At 44.8% G+C, this 21685-nt stretch overlaps 1 protein-coding gene across 4 annotated transcripts in view; it reads left to right on the forward strand.

The window, feature by feature from the left end:
- Nucleotides 1-21685, forward strand: part of BRD8 (bromodomain containing 8) — a 58538-nt gene that overhangs the window by 10137 nt on the left and 26716 nt on the right. For 3 of the 4 annotated variants that reach the window (XM_074960101.1, XM_074960100.1, XM_074960102.1), the window contains 11 exons: nt 274-554; nt 1714-2154; nt 2497-2590; nt 2792-2829; nt 3215-3429; nt 3805-3897; nt 4191-4259; nt 5563-5740; nt 6117-6221; nt 7146-7190; nt 9958-10349. In XM_074960101.1, the coding sequence (XP_074816202.1) occupies nt 274-554; nt 1714-2154; nt 2497-2590; nt 2792-2829; nt 3215-3429; nt 3805-3897; nt 4191-4259; nt 5563-5740; nt 6117-6221; nt 7146-7190; nt 9958-10017 (1619 nt within the window). In that variant the 3' untranslated portion in view covers nt 10018-10349. Of the gene's footprint in view, nt 1-273; nt 555-1713; nt 2155-2496; nt 2591-2791; nt 2830-3214; nt 3430-3804; nt 3898-4190; nt 4260-5562; nt 5741-6116; nt 6222-7145; nt 7191-9957; nt 10350-21685 lie in introns of those variants that run through there. The other variant, XM_074960104.1, reaches the window with a different exon arrangement.

Here is a 21685-nt window from a genome sequence, read left to right on the forward strand (position 1 = left end):
TAGATGGGGTTTACAAGGGAATATGCTGGGTGGGCTGGCTGCTGGCATGGTGTGCTGGATCATGATGTAAGAACTAGGTTCCTGATTTGCATCCATTATTGGGTAGCAAGCAAATAGCCCTGTGTGTGTCTTTATCCTTTTTGGCCATACTGCTGTGGGTGGGCTTGGGCTATGTGAGAGAGGCTGCTGCTCTTTTCCACCTTAATGGTCACTGATGCTGGCAGGCTTTCACCTGACTGGTCTCTGAGTTGTCACTCTCTTATCCTTATCCAGTGAGCCAGTCAGACACTTGTGTTTCCATGGAGGCAGTGTCTGATCCCCACACAGTGACGGTGTCTATGGACAGCAGTGAAATCTCCATGATCATTGATTCCATCAAGAAGGAGTGTCTGGGTACTGGTACTGGCAGTGCTGCTGGGCCTTCCAAAGATCACAGCATGGATGGGAAAGAAGACCTGGATCTTGCTGAGAAGATGGACATTGCAGTCTCCTATACTGGGGAAGAGCTGGACTTTGAAACTGTTGGAGATATTATAGCCATCATTGAGGACAAGGTAAATGTCAAAGCAGGCTGGGAAGCCAACTGCATTTCTCTCCAGGGCCTGGATGTATTTATCTCAGTTGTTACACAGAAGCAGGATTAGGAAGTATTTCTTGCTCATTCAACAATCTTCACCTGCCTGTTTCCTCCCTCTCTGTCCAAGTTATTAAATTCCAGTCCCCTGGCAACCCCCTAGTATGCTGGCAACAGCTGTGTAATGTGGTGTTGCACTCAGAGGAAACCCTTGGGTTTCAGCTGGCACCAACATTGAATGGGGAACAGATCCCAGACAGGCAAACAGATAAGTGCTACTAGCACTGTGTAGTCCCGGAAACCCCATGTTTCTGAGCGTGAAGGCCCCAAGCTCTGCCAAGGAGTCTCCTGGGCCACAAGTACAGGCAGGTGAATCTCATTTCTCCATATCATTCAGTACTTGACAAGACCAAGGAACCTGGTACTGAGTGGCTAGTAGGGAGCCTTAAATCGTTGCTAGCAATCTGTGATGTACTTGGCCCAAAGTGGGAGTTACCCATCTGAAGACACAATATATGTGGCCTGTCCATGGGTGTCAGGACCTGTTAATGTCTTCTCAGTAATGGCTCTTCCCAGCTCCTTAATACCCCTGTTTTAACAGCCAGCTCATACGGTTTTGGGAAGCCATGTTAGCATGGGCAGCCGGTGACCCAGCCATTGGGGGGGGGGGGGGCGCTAGGCCCTCCCCTTCTGCCCCCCCTTCCCCTTCAAGAGCCAGAGCACTCCCACACAGCCCCCAGCGCTGGGCAGCCAGGGGCAAGGCTCCAGAGCACCAGGCCAGGCACAGCCCCAGCCACCCTGAATCCCTGCGGAAGGCAGGCCAGCCAGAGCAGAGCGTTGGGAACCGCAGGAAGAAGGGGCCTGGCCTGCGGGTGGACCGTGGGTGGGGCCATGTTAGGCTGTTTGGGGAGGCACAGCCTACCCATACCTATGATACCCGCTGCCCATGCATGCTGGTTTATTGTTTAGGAATTAAACTGATGCAGCCATTGCAGCTTCCTCAGCGCTGGGTCACTGTGGCCCTGGCCTGTTAGATAGAGATGTATTTGGGGTGGGAAGGGCTCTCTGGCTGAACCAGTGCAGGGGTTCTGCTCTCCTTGCTGACCTTTGCTTGTGCTGCTGTCTTTGTTTTGGTAAAGGTAGATGACCATCCTGAAGTCCTGGATGTAGCAGCAGTTGAAGCTGCTTTGTCTTTCTGTGAAGAGACTGATGACCCTCAGGCCTTGACTGGCCCATGGGAGCATCCGATTCAGCAGGACCACGAGAAACAGGCACAGATCCCCCATGTGGCAGTGACTGTGAAGCAGGAGAGGCGAGACTGTGACGAACCAGAGGCAAAGGAAATCCAAGACCTAATAAGCATTGGGGAGCTGGGGTCAGAAATAAAGACAGAATCTGCAGAGCTGGAGCAGAACGAATTGGACTCTGCAGGAGCCATGCAAATAGCAGAAACACCTGAGCTCAGGAGTCGAGAGACAGAGGAGCAGCAGAAAGCAGCTGCTGTTGTGGGAGAGAACTCTGAAACGGAGACAGAATCCACCAAGGGAGAAGCAGCAACACACAGTACGGTGAAGATAGAGGTACATAGGTGGGGAGGCTGTGTTGGACTGGTATGGTTGAAAGCAGGTAACCGTTGGCAGGCAAGGAAAAGCAGTTCAAACCTAGGGGTCCATTCCTTCTCTGGAGATGTCTCTTCAGTGAGTACGCTTGGAGCAGAGTAGTGACTTTCCTTGTGGGTTATGACTATTGCTGTGCTGATCTTTGAAGCCCTCAATGTATAATAAGTAGATTTTTGCGCTGTCTGCTGCCAGTCCATGTGCAGAATTGCTGTTGTCGTGGCATTCTGTGAAAACCCACTGTCTGTCTGGGACTGGGTTTGGGGTAGTGAGATACTTAAATTTGTGCATTTCTGTTCCCTCCAGATATCGCCTGATGATGATTCATCCCCTCCACATGTCCTAAATGCAAGTGACGACTCCTCACAGGCTGATGTTCAGCACAAATTTGAGCTGTCAGGTAATTTAACTGGGCTAGGATATCTTTTACCTGCAACTTTAAAGTCCATTCAGCTAGTGTGGTCTGGTTCAGCATGGGGTGAAGATAATCTATGCAGAAATAGGGAATAATTAATTTGGAAGGGGAGGGTACTGGTGCAGGAGGGGAAGTTCTAAAAACTGCTCCTGGAAATGAAAATTTTGCTCTGTCTTTTCCTCCCAGAGTCGATGAAGGAAGAGACCCGAGCTGTTTTTGGGAAGGTAAATGGCCTTGAACTACTTGAGTCCAGTGGTTAAAATGAGTTTGATACCGTTATGTTGCTGCTGCCTCTCAGCTCCCACACAGTGGATAGGAAAACCAGTGGGCGCCGCGTTCTCCGCCCGCCCCCCCAGTAGGAGAGGGCGCCAGTATGTATCTGCATCTGATATCTGTAGCTTAGAGGGACTCACTCTAGGCCCTTGTAATGCTTTGTGGCAAGGATTTCAGTGTTTGTGCAAATGCCCCTAGAACTGGCTAGCAGCTGTGATACAGGGCTCCACTCTGCTTACTGAAACAGTAATCTTTTGGAGGCTGTGACACAGGCATTGTTACTGATAGCTGCATTTTGATTAGGTTAAATTGATGGAATTTGATCTTATATCTCAGGATGCTCAGGGTGAAGATGATGATGAGGATGGTGCCAGTGAGGCTGCCAGTCTGGAGGAACCCAAGGAGGAAGACCAGGGTGAGGGGTACCTATCGGAAATGGATAATGAGCCGCCCGTGAGTGAGAGTGATGATGGCTTCAGTATCCATAATGCACCTTTGCAGTCACACACGCTAGCTGATTCCATCCCCAGCAGCCCTGCCTCCTCGCAGTTGTGAGTATCAGTGAAACCTTCAGCCACCCACAATGCAAATCTCAGTCTATGCTGGGGAAAGAGTATGGGATTATCTCATTTCTATGTGTTGCTGGCTGATTGGCTGCTGATCTGTCTGGCTCCTGTGGTCTCCTTACTCCCAGGAGCATTGTGCAGACAACTCCATCGAGCCAGCTCACAGGAGACAGGTGTGGCTTCCTTTCCTTTGGCTTGCATGGAGCAATGTGGGTAGATCCAGGGCTGACTGAAATTAGGCTGCTGCCGCAATGCAACATTGGAGCTTGTTGAAGGAAGTCTTGCACCTGGCAATGACCCTGTGTATTTGGCTAGGGGCTCCAGTGCATCCCACTCTGACAGTCCTCCTTTTCTTCTTAGCTCTGTTTGCAGTGAGGACCAGGAAGCGATTCAAGCCCAGAAGATCTGGAAAAAAGCTATTATGCTAGTTTGGAGAGCAGCAGCCAATCACAGGTAAGTGAACTTGATCCCGTGTGGACTGGTAGGAAGTCGGGGCCTGTGCCCAGCAAGCTGAAGAGGGGAATTATTTGCTCTCTTGTTCCCCAGGTTGGTCTCCACTAGTGCTTGGGTGGGGGACTCTCCACTCCCCACATCTGTCTGGTGGTGGTTGACCAGAAGGGCATCTGTGTGTGAAACAAATGCTTAGTGGTTCTGTCTGGCAGAGCATGCTCCACCCTCAGACCAGGGGTTCACTCTGTTACCAGCGAGGAGACTGACTGCTCACAGTTGCCTTCTTCTCCCTGCAGATATGCCAATGTCTTCCTACAGCCTGTGACCGATGATATAGCACCAGGCTACCACAGTATTGTGCAGAGGTAAGTGGCCCAGCTGTCGTTGCCGTCAGATTCTGTTTCCAATGTCTGTATTGGAGTCTCTGGCAGGGGATTACTAAGCCTCAGCACGCAGTCAGATTGCAAGGTGGGAAAAGAAGCTCATTACCATTGTCAGTCAGTGAGAAAAAGGCTTCCCCAGGACAGGTACATCTTCATTTACAGAAGAGTCTGTGTTCTCCGACTGGATGGGGTGCACAGCAGTTGTGTTCAGAACAGTGTCAGTGGTACAGTAAATGGCTGTTGCCCTCCTGTCCCAACTTAGTCCCTGCTGGCCTTAGTCTGTACATTTATTTTCATCATCTAGTCTCGCCTGCACATCGGAGGTCACAGAACCTCATCTACCCACTTCTGTAATGGGCCCATAAATTCTGGCCAAGCTATTTGAATCCTCAAGTCTTGATTTAAAGACTCCAAGTTACAGAGAATTCACCATTTACTCTAGTTCAAACCTGCAAGTGACCCATGCCCACCCTGCAGAGGGGGGTGACAACCGCTCAGGGTCTCTGCCAATCTGGGGAAAAATTCCTTCCTACCCCAAATAGGGCAATCACTTAGACCCTGAGCATGTGGCAAGGCCCACCAGCCAGACATCTGGTAAAGAATTCTTTGTAGTAATTCAGAGGCCTGCCCCCCCCCCCCCCCCCCCCCGCCAGTATGCTGTCTCCAGCCACTGGAGATACTTGCAGTTAGCAATTGTGGATGAGCCATATGCCATTATAGGCAGCCTCCTCATACCATCCCCATGATGGGTTAGCGACACCCCCCCACACACACCCCTCAGCTCCTTTAAAGAGCTAATCTGCTGTCATCTACATCCTGCCAGGTAACTGTCTCTTCAAATATATTACTAGAACCACCTGCCAGCTCAAGCAGTGCCTCGTGCACCATCTGTGGGCTCTGCACTAGCTCCCCTCCCATTAATGCCAGGAGCAAACACCTCTGTTGGGCACCCCACAGAACAGCCCGTGTTGCTAAGGATTAACGCTCTCTTTGAACCCATTCAGAAGATGGCATGTCATCTCACTTCCTGTCCTGAGTCTAGAACCATTGATGTCAGGGAAGGCCTGTTTGACCATGATGGTGCTAGACAGACTAGCTGGAGTTATTGGACTCCTGACATAGAATCATAGAACTGGGAGGAAGCTCGAGAGATCACCGAGTCCAGTCCCCTGCTCTCGTGGCAGGACTAATTATCTAGACCAAGCTTCTCGGGAAGAGAAGAGTTGTGGAGGATAGACCATGTTAGTTTTTCTTACTGCTGCTTCTAACTGCATTTCATTCACAGGCCAATGGATTTATCTACCATTAAGAAAAATATTGAGAATGGGCTGATCCGAACCACAGCTGAGTTCCAGCGTGACATTATGCTGATGTTCCAGAATGCAGTCATGTACAACAGCTCTGACCATGATGTATACCACATGGCTGTGGAGATGCAGCGAGATGTCTTGGAGCAGATCCAGGTAAAGGCTTGAGCTGAGGGCAGTGTTGAACAGAACTTATGCACTGGTTGATATGGGAGGTACTGAGCAGGTCTGTAGGAAGAGGTTACTTGGCTCTGAGTGCCTGCTGCTTTTTTGTGCCCTCTAGAATTTCCCACTGGGTTGGCAAGTCCCAGCTGATAGTTAAAGTTAACTTGATGAGTTTGTGTGGCTTTTTTACTCTCCCTCAGAATGACTTGTAGCTCTTTAGGGCTGGGGGGAGCTTATGATGAGAAGCAAACTAGAAATTGAAGTCTCCTCCAAAGTGGTCATTCTCGACCTTATGGTTTGTGGGAGTAATGCCACTAACTGAGCTTGTTTCACTTGATACCATAACTGAATATGTGGTTTCATGCAGCAATTTCTGGCCACGCAGCTGATCATGCAGACATCAGAGTCCGGGATCAGTGCAAAGAGCCTGCGTGGGCGAGATTCCACTCGGAAACAAGATGCTTCAGAGAAGGTGAGGGGGAAAAGGAGGCTGGTGATTTATGCTTTTGTGTGAGAGTGATTCCTTCAGGAGGATCCTACTGAGCTGCAAAAGAGGGTCACCTAATCAGACCCTGGGGTGCGTGAATGCAGTTGGGGTTAGACTAGCTCCGAGATCCTTATGTGAACAAACCTCTCTGGAAATGTGACCTTCAGTTAGAGTTTAGAAGTGGCAGCTGTAGGTTACCACAGAGACAACTTTTGTGAATCACCCCAGCAATTGTGATAGTTCTGTCCTTTTGTCTGTATTAAAGTAGTAATCGGAACCTTAAAGAAGCAGGGGGTGGTTTGGAGGAGTCCCTGTCTGGCAGGGAGATTGGGGTGGAGAATCAAGAACTGGAGAAATGCTCCAGTGTCCTTCCCTTGGATGGTCTGGTTTGCCGATTTTTAGGTCCAGAAGAGACTGTTGTGATCATCTAGTCTGATCTCGTGTGTAACGCAGGCCAGAGAACCTCACCCAATAATTCTTGCATCAAGCTTAACTTGTTGCTGAAGTAATGTGTATCTTAGCTAGGCATCCAGTCTTGATTAAATCATTTCATATGGTAGTAACTGATGTATCCTGTCATCTGGGAGCTACATAGCTGCTGTGGGAAATAGAGGCTGAGTGCACAGAGCTCCAAAGTGGTGTTGGGACACAGCAGACCTTGATTGGAAACGACATGGTGGAGTGAAGGGAAATTCCTGTCCTAGTGTTCTTGCTGTCACAGAATCCTCACTTGCTGGTCCGTCCTTTTTCCCCTAATTATTTGTTTCTGTGTGATATCTTGCAGGAGGGAAACTTCCGGGTGCCTGCTTCTCTGCCTTTATGAGCATGCAGGTTGTGTGGCTTCTGTAGGGTGTTTGCATGTTCATATCTGTGCAATCTGATCAGTAAATCTCTTTGGCCTTTTGACAGGACAGCGTCCCCATGGGCTCTCCTGCCTTCCTTCTCTCTCTCTTTGTAAGTATTGAGTGACTGCGGTAGGTAACTGAGTTGGAAGGTATTGCTGGCTCCTTGTCTGGGGGATTGTGGCACTGTCACAGAATCTGTGGCATTGTAGCAATGCATTAAACTAGTGGATGTACATCTAGGGTCATCGAATAAGAGACTTCTCAATCCCATGGTCCTCAGGGTAAGGAGCGGCTTTTGCCTTTCCTTCTGGTTTGCGGGGTTGCAGCACAGTCATCTACTTCCCTTTTCTCCCATGATTTTTGTCTTAGTTTCTCCCCACGTAAATGGGAAGACAGATCTGTTGTGCTGTTTTCTGTGGAATATGTGGGCCCAGAGAGTCAAAGGTGTTAAAGCAGGGATCAGCAACCTTTCAGTGGCCATGTGCCAAGTCTTCATTTATTCACTCCAATTTAAGGTTTTGTGCGCCAGTAATACATTTTTAACATTTTTAGAAGGTCTCTTTCTATAAGTCTCTAATACATAACTAAACTATTGTATGTAAAGTAAATAAGGTTTTTAAAAGGTTTAAGAAGCTTCATTTAAAATTAAATTTAAAATGCAGAGCCCCCTGGATCGGTGGCCAGGACTCAGGCAGTGTGAGTGCCACTGACAATCAGCTTGCGTGCCGCAGGTTGCCTACCCCTGTGTTAAAGGGACCCTGTCATAGTACAACATTAAACAGTTACACAAGGCTTGGGGTGTAACAGAGACCTTCGCCACCTTAGTTCATTAAAAATCTTTTTAACATTTTACTAAAGATGCAATAAAGAAGGAAAAACATGTGAAGTATTAGGTAGGGCTGTCAGTTTAACAGTATCCCCTATTCCCTTTCCCTTTAGCACTAGAGTGTTTAAGGAAAACTGCCAGTCTTTTATATGGTATTAAAGAATGGTGGTAATTGTCTTTTAAAGTCCGATGCTGTTTGCTTTGGAACAAGACACGTGGGGAGAGAGAGAAAAGAACAGCAAAGTCAAAAGAGGGTCAAATACTCAGATGCTGGATGCATGGAGACACTGGTTAGAATAGCTCTATGATCATTATGTGAACCAGCCTCTCTGGAAATGCAGCTTCTGGTGCTGACTCTGACTTGCTGCTTCTCTGCTAGAGAAACACAGGCCCTGCATGTGGCCTTATCAACCATTCCAAAACCTGGCAAACTTGTACCTCTGTTGGGCTGTTTAGGGCATTGCTCTTAGCTCCCTTTGATCGCAGTGTTACAAAACACGCAGTCTTCGCCGGCGAAGCCAGTCTGTTAAACAAAAGACAAAAGGAGATGGATAGGAAAGAGAAGAAATAAGGTGGAAAAGGATAAGGATACCTGAGGAGAGGAGTGGCAAAAGGAACCAAAACCTCCCGTAGCAGGTGGGATTTAGGATTTAGCTGGAGCCGGTGGAGGTCTGTGTAATCTGGGTCCCTCTCTCTAGCCAGGTCTGATCAGGACACCCCTCAGGATCAAGATGACACAGGCGTAACAGTGGGTTCTAGGAAACGGTGGTGGTGGCAGCAGCCATGATGATGAAGCGCCAACCAGTCCACTGGTACTTCAGCCAGCCACCTTGATTCTCCCCATTGTCTGTCCTTTTTGAAGGACCCAAGAGGGAGTGATGGGCGGAATATCTGGTACCCTGGTGGTCTTGTACACCACTTAGGCCTAATTTCCCACACATCGATTTTGGTCTATTGATTTCCAGTCCCAAACTCTTGTTTACCAAACATGATGATGATAATACAGTTGGCCTTTTTGTTTAGACTAATTCAGTCTTTGTCTCAGTTTCGTACCTTTTCCTATACGCTTTTTTTTAGGGGAGACTGGAACATTTAATAAACTTTATGCACTCTTCCCCAGTTGAGCTCCCCATTGGGATTGGCCTGCTAGATCCCAAATTATTACAATGGGTCAAATGCAGCACTGCAGATTCTTATACACTTCACACCCTGTTCATGCCTATATAGGAGCCCTCCTCCTCCCATCCAGGACAGTGTGCACTGAGAGCAGGCTACAGGACTAGGGGGATCTACTCTGATCTTTGTTTCATGGATCCGGACGCAACCACAGTCCTCTATAGGCACCTCTGCTGTGCCTCTCGGCTCATTTGGGAGAGCCTGGAAAAGCACTTCCCTGCTCAAGGGCCTGAGCTCCCAGGAAAGGAACAGAAGTTTTGAGGGTTTGTTTTCTCACACATCTGTTAGATAGAGATGCTGCCTCTGCTGAAATGCTTGTCAGCCAGAGGGAGAGGGATCCGATGAGAAGAAGCCCTCCAGTTGCCCTGCACTCATGGAGAGTAGCTGTGCGGAGAAGCTAGGGAGCTAGAGCCAGGGTCACCAAGCTGGAGGAACACTTCCTATAGGGATGAGCAGCTGGTCAGGTATGTTAGCCCGCAGTCCCCTCTTCCCACTTGAACAGCTCATCTGGAATGTTTCACATAATAAAAAGCAGCACTGTATTGGCCCCAAAAAGCCTGTCTCTCCAGGTGAGAAGCAGCTGAACTTTTTTGTCTCTTCCTGCTTTCAGTAGACCATAGAGGCTTTGGGATTCTGAGTCCCCAGTGGGACTTCATATATTTAGACCCACATTGACTCTTGTAGGAAGGTCTTCAAGGAAGTCTCCCCTGCCTATCTTACAGCAGACTGCAGTGTACTTCCCTCCCCTAGCTTCCAGTAAGCAGAGAGCTTTGTCTTCCATCTGTGCAGTTTCCCAGTTCCTTGAGTAGGGAAGGAAGCGTTTTCCATCCTTGCTAATACTAGACCTTTTTTCCTTTTGTTTGCATTTGATTAGGATGGGGGAACCCGAGGGCGTCGCTGTGCCATTGAGGCTGACATGAAGATGAAGAAATAAGGCTGTAAGCAGGAGGCAAGGCGTGAGCACCATGCCTGCCCATCTCACAGAACAGGGGAAGAGCTGAATGCAGGCAGGATTCTTGCTGAGGCCTGTTCCACTGTCCTGGCTCATCTACATGGAAAACAGTGTCCTCTCTGATAAGTGTAAGCTGAAGAAACTTCTCTGGAAAGGAAGAGCAGCCCCCACTGCCTGTTCTAGGGCAGCAGTCTCAGGCCACGTCTGTGTCCCAGTGTTAGCTAGCTAGCTGGTGGCTAGGACATACTGTAATGTGAAGTGTACAGATTTTTATTAGTGAAGTGTAAATGTGTATAATAAAGTATGGGTGAGAATCCAGGGTTTGTGTGTGTAATGTTTGTATTGACTCATGTCTGTGTGCATCACTGACCTCTGAAGGAAATTAAAGTGATTTAGAATCATGTACATAGCACTTCTCATATTCATGGATCATGAAGTACTTTCCAGTTGTTTGCATATACCACCAGCGGCTGAAATGTGGCCACCTCTGGATTGGAGAACAGCATCTAATGCCCAGAATGTTGCACCATAGTGGGGTAGAAAGGAGAGGCAATTCGGACAAGTGCATCAGGATATGACCTTGCTCTTATGAAGAGGACCAGAGGCTCTTTAATCTGCAAGAAATTGTCAGAACCTCAGCATTTAAAGTCTAATTTGAGACATACGCACTGTAAATGTACATTCCTCATGTGATCCCATAGGCCGTAAATTCTGCAGGTTTTGTTTTGGACTGTACTTGCTGCTTCCTGAGTTTGCAGTAGACAGGGGAATGGGCTGCTTTACGCACTTACCCACCCTATACCTTGCACCGTATTTAGTCCTCTCACCCAGGGATGCAGGAGCCAGAGGGCCTGTCTACGCTACCGGCTGGATCAATGGGCAGCAATCGATCCAGTGGGGGTCGATATTTATCATGTCTAGTACAAACACGATAAATCAACCACCAATCGTTCTAGCATCAACTCCAGTACTCCGCATCAACGAGAAGCGCAAGGGGACTTGACAGGAGAGCGTCTCCCATCGACACATCGCAGTGAAGACACCGCGGTAAGTAGCTGAAGTCGACGTACATAGATCAATTCCTCCCTTCACCACCGCCCCCCGCCCGAGAGTCAAGAATTTAAAGCCAGAAGACACCACTAGATCATCTAGTCTGGCCACCTATATTTCACTGGTTACCCCTATATTGAATCAAATAATTTGTTTCACTAAAGTATAACTTCCAGAAAGGCATCCAATCTTAATTTGAAGACCTGAAGAGAGGGCAAATCTACAACTGTTGTTGGTAGTTCTAATCGTTAATCAACCTCACCGTTAAAATTTGTCTAATGTGAATTTGGCTGCAGTTTCCAGCTACTGGTCCTTTTTATGCCCATCTGTGTCAAATTAGAGTGTCTTTTAGAACCATGTGTTTTCTCCCTTCGAAGGTACTTTTTAGACTAGAATTGTCACCTCTCAATCTTTTTGGTAAACTAAACAAATTTACAGTGAAAGGCAAAGAGCTCAGGCATTTTTCCAGCCCTGAAATAATGTTTGTAGCTCTCTTGTGCGTCCTCTACATTTTTTTTTTCAACGTCCTTTTTGCAAAGATGGGCACCAGAATTGGCACAGTATTCCAGTATGGGTACCAAAGCCATACACGGAGGCAAGATCTCACAACTACTACTCCCCTGTTGATACATCAGGTATCACATTAGCCTTTCTTGCCACAGCAGTGCAGTGGAAGTTCATGTTTAGTTGCTTGTTACTATGACTGAGTCCTTTGCAGAGTGACTACCCTCCAGCGTGGTCCCCCGTTTTATAGGTATGGCCTGTATTCTTTGTTCACAGATGTATGACCTTGTACTTGACTGTATTAAAATGCATTTTGTTTGAATAGGTCCAGCTTACTGAGGTATCTGGATGGGTCTGTTTCACTACCCTGTCATCATTGTTTACTGCTCTGCCAATCTTTGTCATCTATTAAAATTGTGATTTTTATATTTGGTTCCAGATCACTGATGAAATGTTGAATAGCATCAGACTTAGTACCAATCCCTGTGGAACCCCAATAGAAACTCCACCAGTCAACGATTTCCTATTGACAACTACTTGTTGAGATCTATTAGAACATAACGGCCATACTAGGTCAGACGAAAGGTCCCTCTAGCCCAGTATCCTGTCTTCTGACAGAGGCAATGCAAGGTGCCCCAGAGGGAATGAACAGAACAGGTAATCAAGTGATCCATCCCCTGTTGCCCATTCCCAGCTTATGCCAAACCGAGGTGAGCAACACCACCCCTGCCTGTCCTGGCTAATAGCCATTGATGGACCTATCCTTCATGAACTTATCTAGTTCTTTTCTGAACCCTGTTAGTCTTGGCTTTCACAATGTCCCCTGGCAAGGAGTTCCACAGGTTGACTGTGCATTGTGTGAAGAATAGTTCCTTTTTGTTTGAAACCTGCTGCCTGTTTGTTTCATTTGGTGACCTCTCATTCTTGTGTTATGAGAAGCAGTAAATAACACTTCCTTATTTACTTTCTCCACACCAGTCATGGTTTTATAGACCTCTGTCATATCCCCCATTAGTCATCTTTTTCAAGATGAAAAGTCCCAGTCTTATTAATCGCTCCTCATATGGCAGCCATTCCATACCCCTAATCATTTTTGTTGCCCTTATCTGAAGCTTTTCCAATTCCAATAACTTTTTTTGAGATGGGGCGACCACATCTGCACAGAGTATTCAAGATGTGGGTGTACCATGGATTTATATAGAGGCAATATGGTATTTTCTGACTCATCTATCCCTTTTTTAATGATTCCCAACATTCGGTTTGCTTTTTTGACTGCCACTGCACATTGAGTGGATGTTTTCAGAGAACTATCCACAATGACTCCAAGCTCTGTCTTGCGTAGTAGCAGCCAATTTAGACTCCATCATTTTACAGGTATAGTTGAGATTGTTTTCCAATGTGCATTACTTTGCTTTTATCAACATTGAATTTCATCTGCCATTTTGTTGCCCAGTCCCCCAGTTTTGAGATCCTTTTGTAGCTCTTCGCAGTCTGCCTGGGACATAACTATCTTGAGTAGTTTTGTATCATCTGCAAATTTTGCCACCTCATGGTTTACCCCCTTTTCCAATTCATTTATGAATATGTTGAATAGGACTGGTCCCAGTACAGACCCGTGGGGGACACCACTATTTACCCCTTTCCATTCTGAAAACTGGCCATTTATTCCTACCCTTTGTTTCCTATCTTTTAACTAGTTAACAATCCATGAGAGGACCTTCCCTCTTATCCCATGACCGCTTTCTTTGCTTAGAGCCTTTGCTGAGGGACCTTGTCAAAGGCTTTCTGAAAATCTAAGTACACTATATCCACTGGATCACCCTTGTCCACATGCTTGTTGACCCCCTCAAAGAATTCTAGTAGATTGCCGAGACATGATTTCCCTTTACAAAAACCATGTTGACTCTTCCTTCATCTCTGTATCTGACAATTTTGTTCACTATAGTTTCAACCAGTTTGCCCAGTACTGAAGTCAGGCTTACTGTCCTGTAATTGCTGGGATCCACTCTGGAGCCCTTTTTAAAAATTGGCGTCACATTAGCTATCCTCCAGTCATTTGGTACAGAAGCTGATTTAAATGGTAGGTTACAAACTACAATTAGTTTGCAATTTCACATTTTGAGTTCCTTCAGAACTCTGGGGTGAATACCAGCTGGTCCTGGTGACTTATTACTGTTTAGTTTATCAATTTATTCCAAACCCTCCTCTATTGACACCTCAATCTGGGACAGTTCCTCAGATTTGTCACCTAAAAAGAATGGCTCAGTTTTGGGAATCTCCCTCACATCCTCAGCTGGGAAGACCGATGCAAATAATTCAATTCATTTCATTTCTCTGCAATGGCCTTATTGTCCTTGAGTGCTCCTTTAGCATCTTGATTGTCCAGTAGCCCCACTGTTTGTTTAGCAGGCTTCCTGCTTTTGAGGTACTTCAAAAAGTAATAGCAATTTTTTTTTAGTCTTTGGTTAGCTGTTCTTCAAATTTTTTTGGCCTTCCTAATTATATTTTTACACTGCATTTGCCAGAGTTTATGCTCATTTCTATTTTCCTCACTAGACTTTAACTTCTACTTTTTAAAGGATGCCTTTTTTTCCTCTGACTGCTTCTTTAACTTTTGTTTAGCCACAGTGGCTCTTCTTTGATCCTCTTACTATGTTTGTTTTTTAATTTGGGGTTTACATTTAAGTTGAGCTTCTATTATGGTGTCTTTAAAAAGTTTCCATGCAGCTTGCGGGGATTTCACTTTTAGCACTGTACCTTTTAATTTCTGTTTAACTTCCTCATTTTTGTGTAGTCCCCCTTTCTGAAATTAAATTCTACTGTGTTGGGCTGTTGTGGTGGTTTCCCCACCACAGGGATATTAAATTTAATTATATTATGGTCACTGTTACCAAGCAGTCCAGCTTTAGTCACCTCTTGGACCAGATCCTGTTTGCCACTTAGGACTAAATCAAGAATTGCCTCTCCTTTTGTGGGTTCCAGGGCTAGCTGCTCCAAGAAGCAATCATTTAAGGTGTCAAACTTTATCTCTGCATCCTGTCCTGAGGTGACATGTACCTACTCAATGTGGGGACAATTGAAATCCCCCATTACTGAGGCTTTTTTAATTTTTATTAGCCAGTTCTTACTCCATTTACCATGGGTTTTATTGATATTCAATAGAGCTAATTTTTTAATCATTTTTGTACAGTACTAAGGATGTGCCTACATGGGAAAATTGACTGGCATAAGTGTAGTGAAATAATTATACTGTTATAACTCCTTCTGTGGATGCTGTATTGCAGAATAAGAGTGACTCCAGAAAAGAGTAATTACTCTGCCTAAGTCAAAGACCTAATTTAAATGCCTTACAAAAGTTTAAGGTTATTACATTAACACAGTTACAAGTTTCACTGATAAAGGAAGTAATCTCATCAAAGAATGGAATTTGGTATTACAGGACCTTTTTTCTATAGAACTAATGGTATTCAGATTCCCTCCCCCCCCCCCCCCCAAAAAAATTATTTTAGCGGGGATTGATGATGGGCAAACTGTCCTATAAGTACCCGCATCACCCTACTTGCCCTTTTTGAATAGTTGCACAACAGTAGCTGTCTTCTGGAATTTTCCCTCTATGCCAGTATTTATTGGAAAATTAACAATAGTGGGCCAAAGATCTCAGCCAACTCCTTGAGGGTGCAAGTTACCCAGACGTGTTTTTAACAATGTTTTTCTTGTAGATAATTGTTTAACATCCTTCTTAATTACTCGTGGATTGGAACTTATTTCAATATCCTTGTCTAATATTAGTATAATCCTCCTGCTTCTTTCCAAATAAAGAACAGAAATATTTATTGATACTTCTGCTTTTTCTACATGTAGCCTGCTCTGTGTATGAAATTGGAAAGGTACGCTATTTTACTACCCCACAGTTTTCCCAAGCAGTTCTACATAAGATGTAGGTAAATGCTTTACGTAACATCCAAATAAGTCCACTTGTTAATATAGCCAAACAACATCAAGCTACAACTAAAGAGAGAGCTTGTAGGGTTATGAACATATTCCTAAGATTCACGGAAAACAACAATAGACAAAATCATTCAGTAGAGCCCTTCAGTGAGCAAGTCCTGATCCAGTTGATGCTGGTTGGCAAATGCAGTGCACCCAAGGATTTAAGCAAATATTTCAATCTCCTGTACCTCTAAGGTATATAGCCCATACAGATCTATGGCCAGATTTGACCATAATAAATGTGGGCCCTACCTTTGTTCACGTGTGGTGTTCCATGTGACCACACTTAACTTATGTCCGTAGTCAGAAAGCTGTTTGAGTCAGCTAAGTCCTTAATAAATCATTTGCATTAATACAATTATTTCCATAGTTGTTAGTTGCAAAAACACCTAAACATCTATTTTAAATTTATTTAAGCAATTCTGTTGTGTGCTGTATTTCTGCAGTTAACTTGTTTGTGACCATAGTATGAGAGTATACACTTATTTGACCTCTAGGTCAAACCCTCAGGCTTACTTCAGCTAACTGAAAATTAAGCCTGCTGCACTAGCCCTCACACTACATAAATGTTACCTTTATACTACAGCAAAGCCCTACACTTTTACTGTCTTCGTTCTCCGACTCCCTTTTGTGGCATATGTCACTCTAACAAGCATTATAAACCAATCCGCATCTACCCCTTAGTTGCATTATAATATTTGTCAGCCAATATACTGTAATGTAACTCAGATATGACTAGATCATAGGTCAACATGCATCATTATTAACAAGTCACTGTCTAATAAAGGGTCTGTACCATTGCCGAGGTTTTTACTTCCTTATAGACTTTTTAAAAAACCTCCTGTGATTGGCAGAACTAAGCACAGCAATTTTTTTCCTGATGTCTTGAGCTTTCCTTATCAATTTTCTGCAGCGCCTAACTTCTAGTTGATGTTGCTTGCTCTGTATGTCCCCTTTTACCATTTATATATTGTTTTTGTATTGTAATTTCTGCCTTCATTTTACCACTGAACGGGGGTGGGCTTTTAGCCAACATTTCTTCTCTCTGGATCATGCAAATGTGGCTTTTTTTGCCATTTAATAAAAACTTCCAATTTTCATTCATATTTTTCTGTCTGAGTTTTTTCTGCCCTATCAATTTTGATCATTTTCCTCAGCTTTGGGAAATGAGCTTTTGTAGCACCAAATATAGATAGATAGTTGGGACTGTCCTCTATTTGCTGACACTGGATGTAATCGGTTTATGATCACTGGTCCCGAGACAAGCACCAACTTCCTGTCCGGTAGTTAATTATCTTTATCAGTTATAATGTCCAAAAGTTACTTTGCTGGGTGCAATACCTTTTGGGCTAGAAAATTGTCATGTACCATTTTTAGGAACTCTAATGATGTTTTATTACTGGCAGCATGAGACTTCGGCATACATCTTCCAAATTGAAGGCCCCCATAATACCATATTTCTTTCCATACCCCACAAGATTCTGTGCCTGAGTGATCAATAATGCTAAACATGTAATGTTGTCTTTAATGTAGCATATCACACACACCCATCTTTTACCCTCTCTGTCCTTCCTAAGCAAGTTATAACCAGGGATTTTAACATTCCTGACATGAATTGTCCCATCAGGTTCCAGTAATGCCAATTATATCAAATTTCTTCTTATCTATGAGAGTTTTCAGTTCCTCTTGCTTGTTACTCAGACATAAGCAACTGAAAGATTTCTCCATTCTTTGTCACATCATTTCAATTTGTTTGTGACACACTGAGTTTATATCACCTGTGACGACTTAGCACCTTCCCCTTATGTTGTTTTAATGGTACCTAGCTGCTCTAGCTAGTCTTCTGCCAGCCAAGTTTATGGAAAAATAGATCCTGTCATACTAACTGGTTTGTTTTTTTTTTTTGGATGAAATTACCAGTTTGATTAAAAGTAATAGTGTTGACGTAATATGCTTAGACTTCTGAATAGCATTTGACTTGGTACCACACAATATTTTGATTAAAAAAACTAAAACAATGTAAAATTAATATTTCACACATTACATGGATTAAAAACTTGGCTAACTGCTAGCTCTCAAAATGTAATTGTAAATGGAGAATTGTCATCAAGCAGCTGTGTTTCCAGTTGGGTCCCGTAGGGATTGATTTTAGGCCGTATGCTATTTAACATTTTTTATCAACAACCTGGTGTCATGGATCCACAGGATCGGTGCTTTGAAACTGTCTTTAGGAGGACCCCCTTCAGTGTGCCAGACCCCCTAGACATCTCACTCTTCTTCCAGGGTAAGCCACATGGCTTCACTGCCTCCTTAGACTGGACCTTTGAGCCTTCAGCCCCCCTGCTTTACAATGTGAGCTCCATTCAGCAAGTCCAGCTGGGACAGACCTTACTGGAGACTTGTACACTCCTCAGGGATTAATGTGCCTCACCAGGCATTTGCAGCGACACTCACACAGCATTGTCAAAACAGTAGGGTTTATTCATTAACTGGAACACAGCACAGGAAGTCCTTAGGGTAGCACAGAGGAATTAAGGTTAAAGAATAGTCCATTCTGGTCAGCCCAGCCAAACTGTATTGAACCCCTTGGTTTAAGCTCTGTCTTTCAGTCTAACCTCCTTCATCAGCCTCCAGGGAGAGCCCTATCTCCTTCCAGCCCCCAACTCTGATCCCCCACCTCGCACCTTCCCAGTCTTTTGTTCTCCAGATGGGGAGAGTTGCTCAGCCTCCCTGCTGAGAAGTGGGGAGATCCAAATCCCTTTGGGTCCTTGCTTGCTGGGTGTCAGTGTCTGGTCAATTAGCTTTGCCATTGTCTTTTCAATGCTCCATTGATATGGGGATCTATCCCCAGACAGGTGACACCTGCACCCATGTCTCTTATCCTGCTCTGAGCACAAACAGTCCTTTTCCACCTACTGTATAACAGCATATGGGGAAACTGAGGCACAAGCTGGCCTCATAAAAATATTATGAAATATTCCCACATTGTCACACCTGGAAAAAACATAAAATCATGACTAATAAAATTTGCAGATGATACAAAAATTGAGGGAATGATAACTGAAGAGGACAGGTCATTGATTCAGAGCAATCTGGATCACTTGGTAAAGTGGGTGCAAGCAAACAATGTGTGTTTTGGTATAACTAAATGTATACAGCTAGGAACAAAGAACGCAGGCCACACTTACAGGATGAGAGATTCTACCCTGGGAACAGCAACTCTGACAAAGATTTGGAGGTCCTGATGGATAGTCAGCTGAACATGAGCTCCTGGTGTGACACCGTGGCCAAAACAGCTAATGCAATCCTGGGGTGCATAGAAAGGGGAATCTTGAGTATGAGCAGAGAGGTTATTTTACCTCTGGATTTGGCACTGGTATGACCACTGCTGGAATCCTGTGTCCAGTTCTGGTGCCCATAATTCAAGAAGGATGTTGACAAACTGGAGAGGGGTTCAGAGAATAGTGATGAATAATTTAAGGATTAGAAAACCTGCCTTATAGTGACAGACTCAAAGAGAGCTCAATCTCTTTAGCTTAACAAAGAGAAGGTTAAGGGGTGACTTGATTACAGTCTAAGATTACATGGGGAACAAATCTTTAATAATGGGCTCTTCAGTCTAGCAGAGAGAACTCTAACACAATCCAGTGGCTAGAAGTTGAAGCTAGACAAATTCAGATTGGAAATAAGGTGTAAATTTTTGACAGTGAGGGTAATTAACCCTAGGCACAATTTTCCAAGTGGCATGATGGACTCTCCATCACTGACAATTTTTAAATCGAGACTGGATGTTTTTTGAAAAGATCTGCTATAGGACTTATTTTGGGGTAGTTCTCTGGCCTGTACTATGCAGGAGGTCAGACTAGGTGATCACAATGGTACCTTCTGGCCTGGGAATCTATTAATCTAAATTAGCCATCCTAACTGTTCATACAGCCTCTTCTCCCACTGTAATGTGGCCCAGTGTTCCACAAAACCAAAACCTTCAGCTTCACACCAGCCAGGCAGCTAATGGTTCATCTCCAGTATTTTCCACCTTCATTTGTTGGACCAAAAGGATTCTGGAGAATATAACTTGACTTTCCACTTAAGATCTCTGAAGTCTTAGAAAATCTGTAGTTCCCCATAATGGTTCTACTGTGTTATCAGTGAAGACTTGCCAGACAACTTAATAGCCCTGTCCATCTGGCAGTTGCATCTCATATTTTCGCTCCAGGGGGACAGCACATCAGCTTATTATCTGTGTGTCTCTTCCTGAGGTCTCTCTGCACTCTTTTTAATAAGGAGTGGCTGATTACTATTGCTTGCTTTCTAAGGCGGTTTGAAGAACCTCTCTAAGTAGCTGCTTGCTTCATATCACAAGGATGCCCATGAGGTTTGTCCCCTATAGTTTTCTCTTCTTTTCCTCAAGACAGGTTCCTCAGTTGTTGACTCGCTGGGTTATCTGAGAACTCTTTGATACCTGTAGCCAGGTTGAATGCTTCCTGGTTCTCTTTCCCATCCTGGTCACAAATTGACAGTCAGCTTCTTCAGTTTCTACTCTCTCCATTATTACCAATCACCTTTCATCCTGTCCATACTCTGTTCCTCTTCCTTCCCTCTAAGTTTGCCAAAGGAAGCTGAAAGTGGAAGTGGGAGATTTTGGCTCTGACCTGTCTTGGGGCTATTACCCCAACGTTGGAGAATGGGATAAAGAAACTGTCGTGAAATGAAATGCTGCTCCCTGCATCTAATGATGAAAGAGTCAACTAGCAGAATGATTTAAATATGTCTCAAATGATAGAATATCAGGGTTGGAAGGGACCTCAGGAGGTCATCTAGTCCAACCCCCTGCTCAAAGCAGGACCAATCCCCAACTAAATCATTCCAGCCAGGGCTTTGTCAAGCCTGACCTTAAAAACTTCTAAGGAAGGAGATTTCACCACCTCCCTAGGTAACGCATTCCAGTGTTTCACCACCCTCCTAGTGAAAAAGTTTTTCCTAATATCCAACCTAAACCTCCCCTACTGCAACTTGAGACCATTACTCCTTGTTCTGTCATCAGTTTCCACTGAGAACAGTCTAGATCCATCCTCTTTGGAACCCCCCCTTCAGGTAGTTGAAAGCAGCTATCAGATCCACCCTCACTCTTCTCTTCCGCAGACTAAACAATCCCAGTTCCCTCAGCCTCTCCTCATAAGTCATGTGTTCCAGTCCCCTAATCATTTTTGTTGCCCTCCGCTGGATTCTTTCCAATTTTTCCACATCCCTCTTGTAGTGTGGGGCCCAAAACTGGACACAGTACTCCAGATGAGGCCTCACCAATGTCGAATAGAGGAGAACGATCACGTCCCTCGATCTGCTGGCAATGCCCCTACTTATACATCCCAAAATGCCATTGGCCTTCTTGGCAACAAGGGCACACTGTTGACTCATATCCAGCTTCTCGTCCACTGTAACCCCCAGGTTGCTGCAGATACATTAAGGCACAGGAAACAATGCACTGAAGTTTGTCTAGTTTAACCAAACCGAGGAAAAATAGAACTTATCTGCCACCAGCTGTGCCTCCTTCTGATGGGAGTTGTACATTGTGTGACCTGGATGTTAAGCAGATTGCGAGACAAGAACAGTATGAGAATGTTAGGTCCCCCAAAGAAGCAACAGCACCAGTCACTAAATGAAGATACTAAAAGTGACCAAAAATCTTTCAAAACTGGGCTGAAAATATATCCAAGCAGTAAGTCTCTCACCCTCCAGGGGGCGTTTGCCTGCAAGTCTGAGGTGGCATTTCTGCTCCGAACACACATCACACTATCTTCTTGGAAAACTTACTTTTGGGGCTTACACTTCTCAGCTTTTTCTAGAGAGCTTAAATAAAACCCTTTCGGCTGTTGGAATGAGCAAGGAGACTCCACTGTAAATAAAGAATTCAGGGCTATTTGTGCTCAACCCCAAAACAGCTGATTTTTTTTTAAATGATATAATTTGGCAAATATTTGCTTCCCTGTATTTGGAGGGGAAGGGAGAGACAAAAGTGAAATTGTAAGTGGAAGTAAATAGGACATGTACTATGCACTGTATGTAACTGATAGATTCAGCCCTCGAATCCTACCATCCAAACTGCTGA

Source organism: Natator depressus, chromosome 8 (assembly GCF_965152275.1).
Source record: "Natator depressus isolate rNatDep1 chromosome 8, rNatDep2.hap1, whole genome shotgun sequence".
Classification (NCBI taxonomy): Eukaryota; Metazoa; Chordata; order Testudines; family Cheloniidae; genus Natator; species Natator depressus.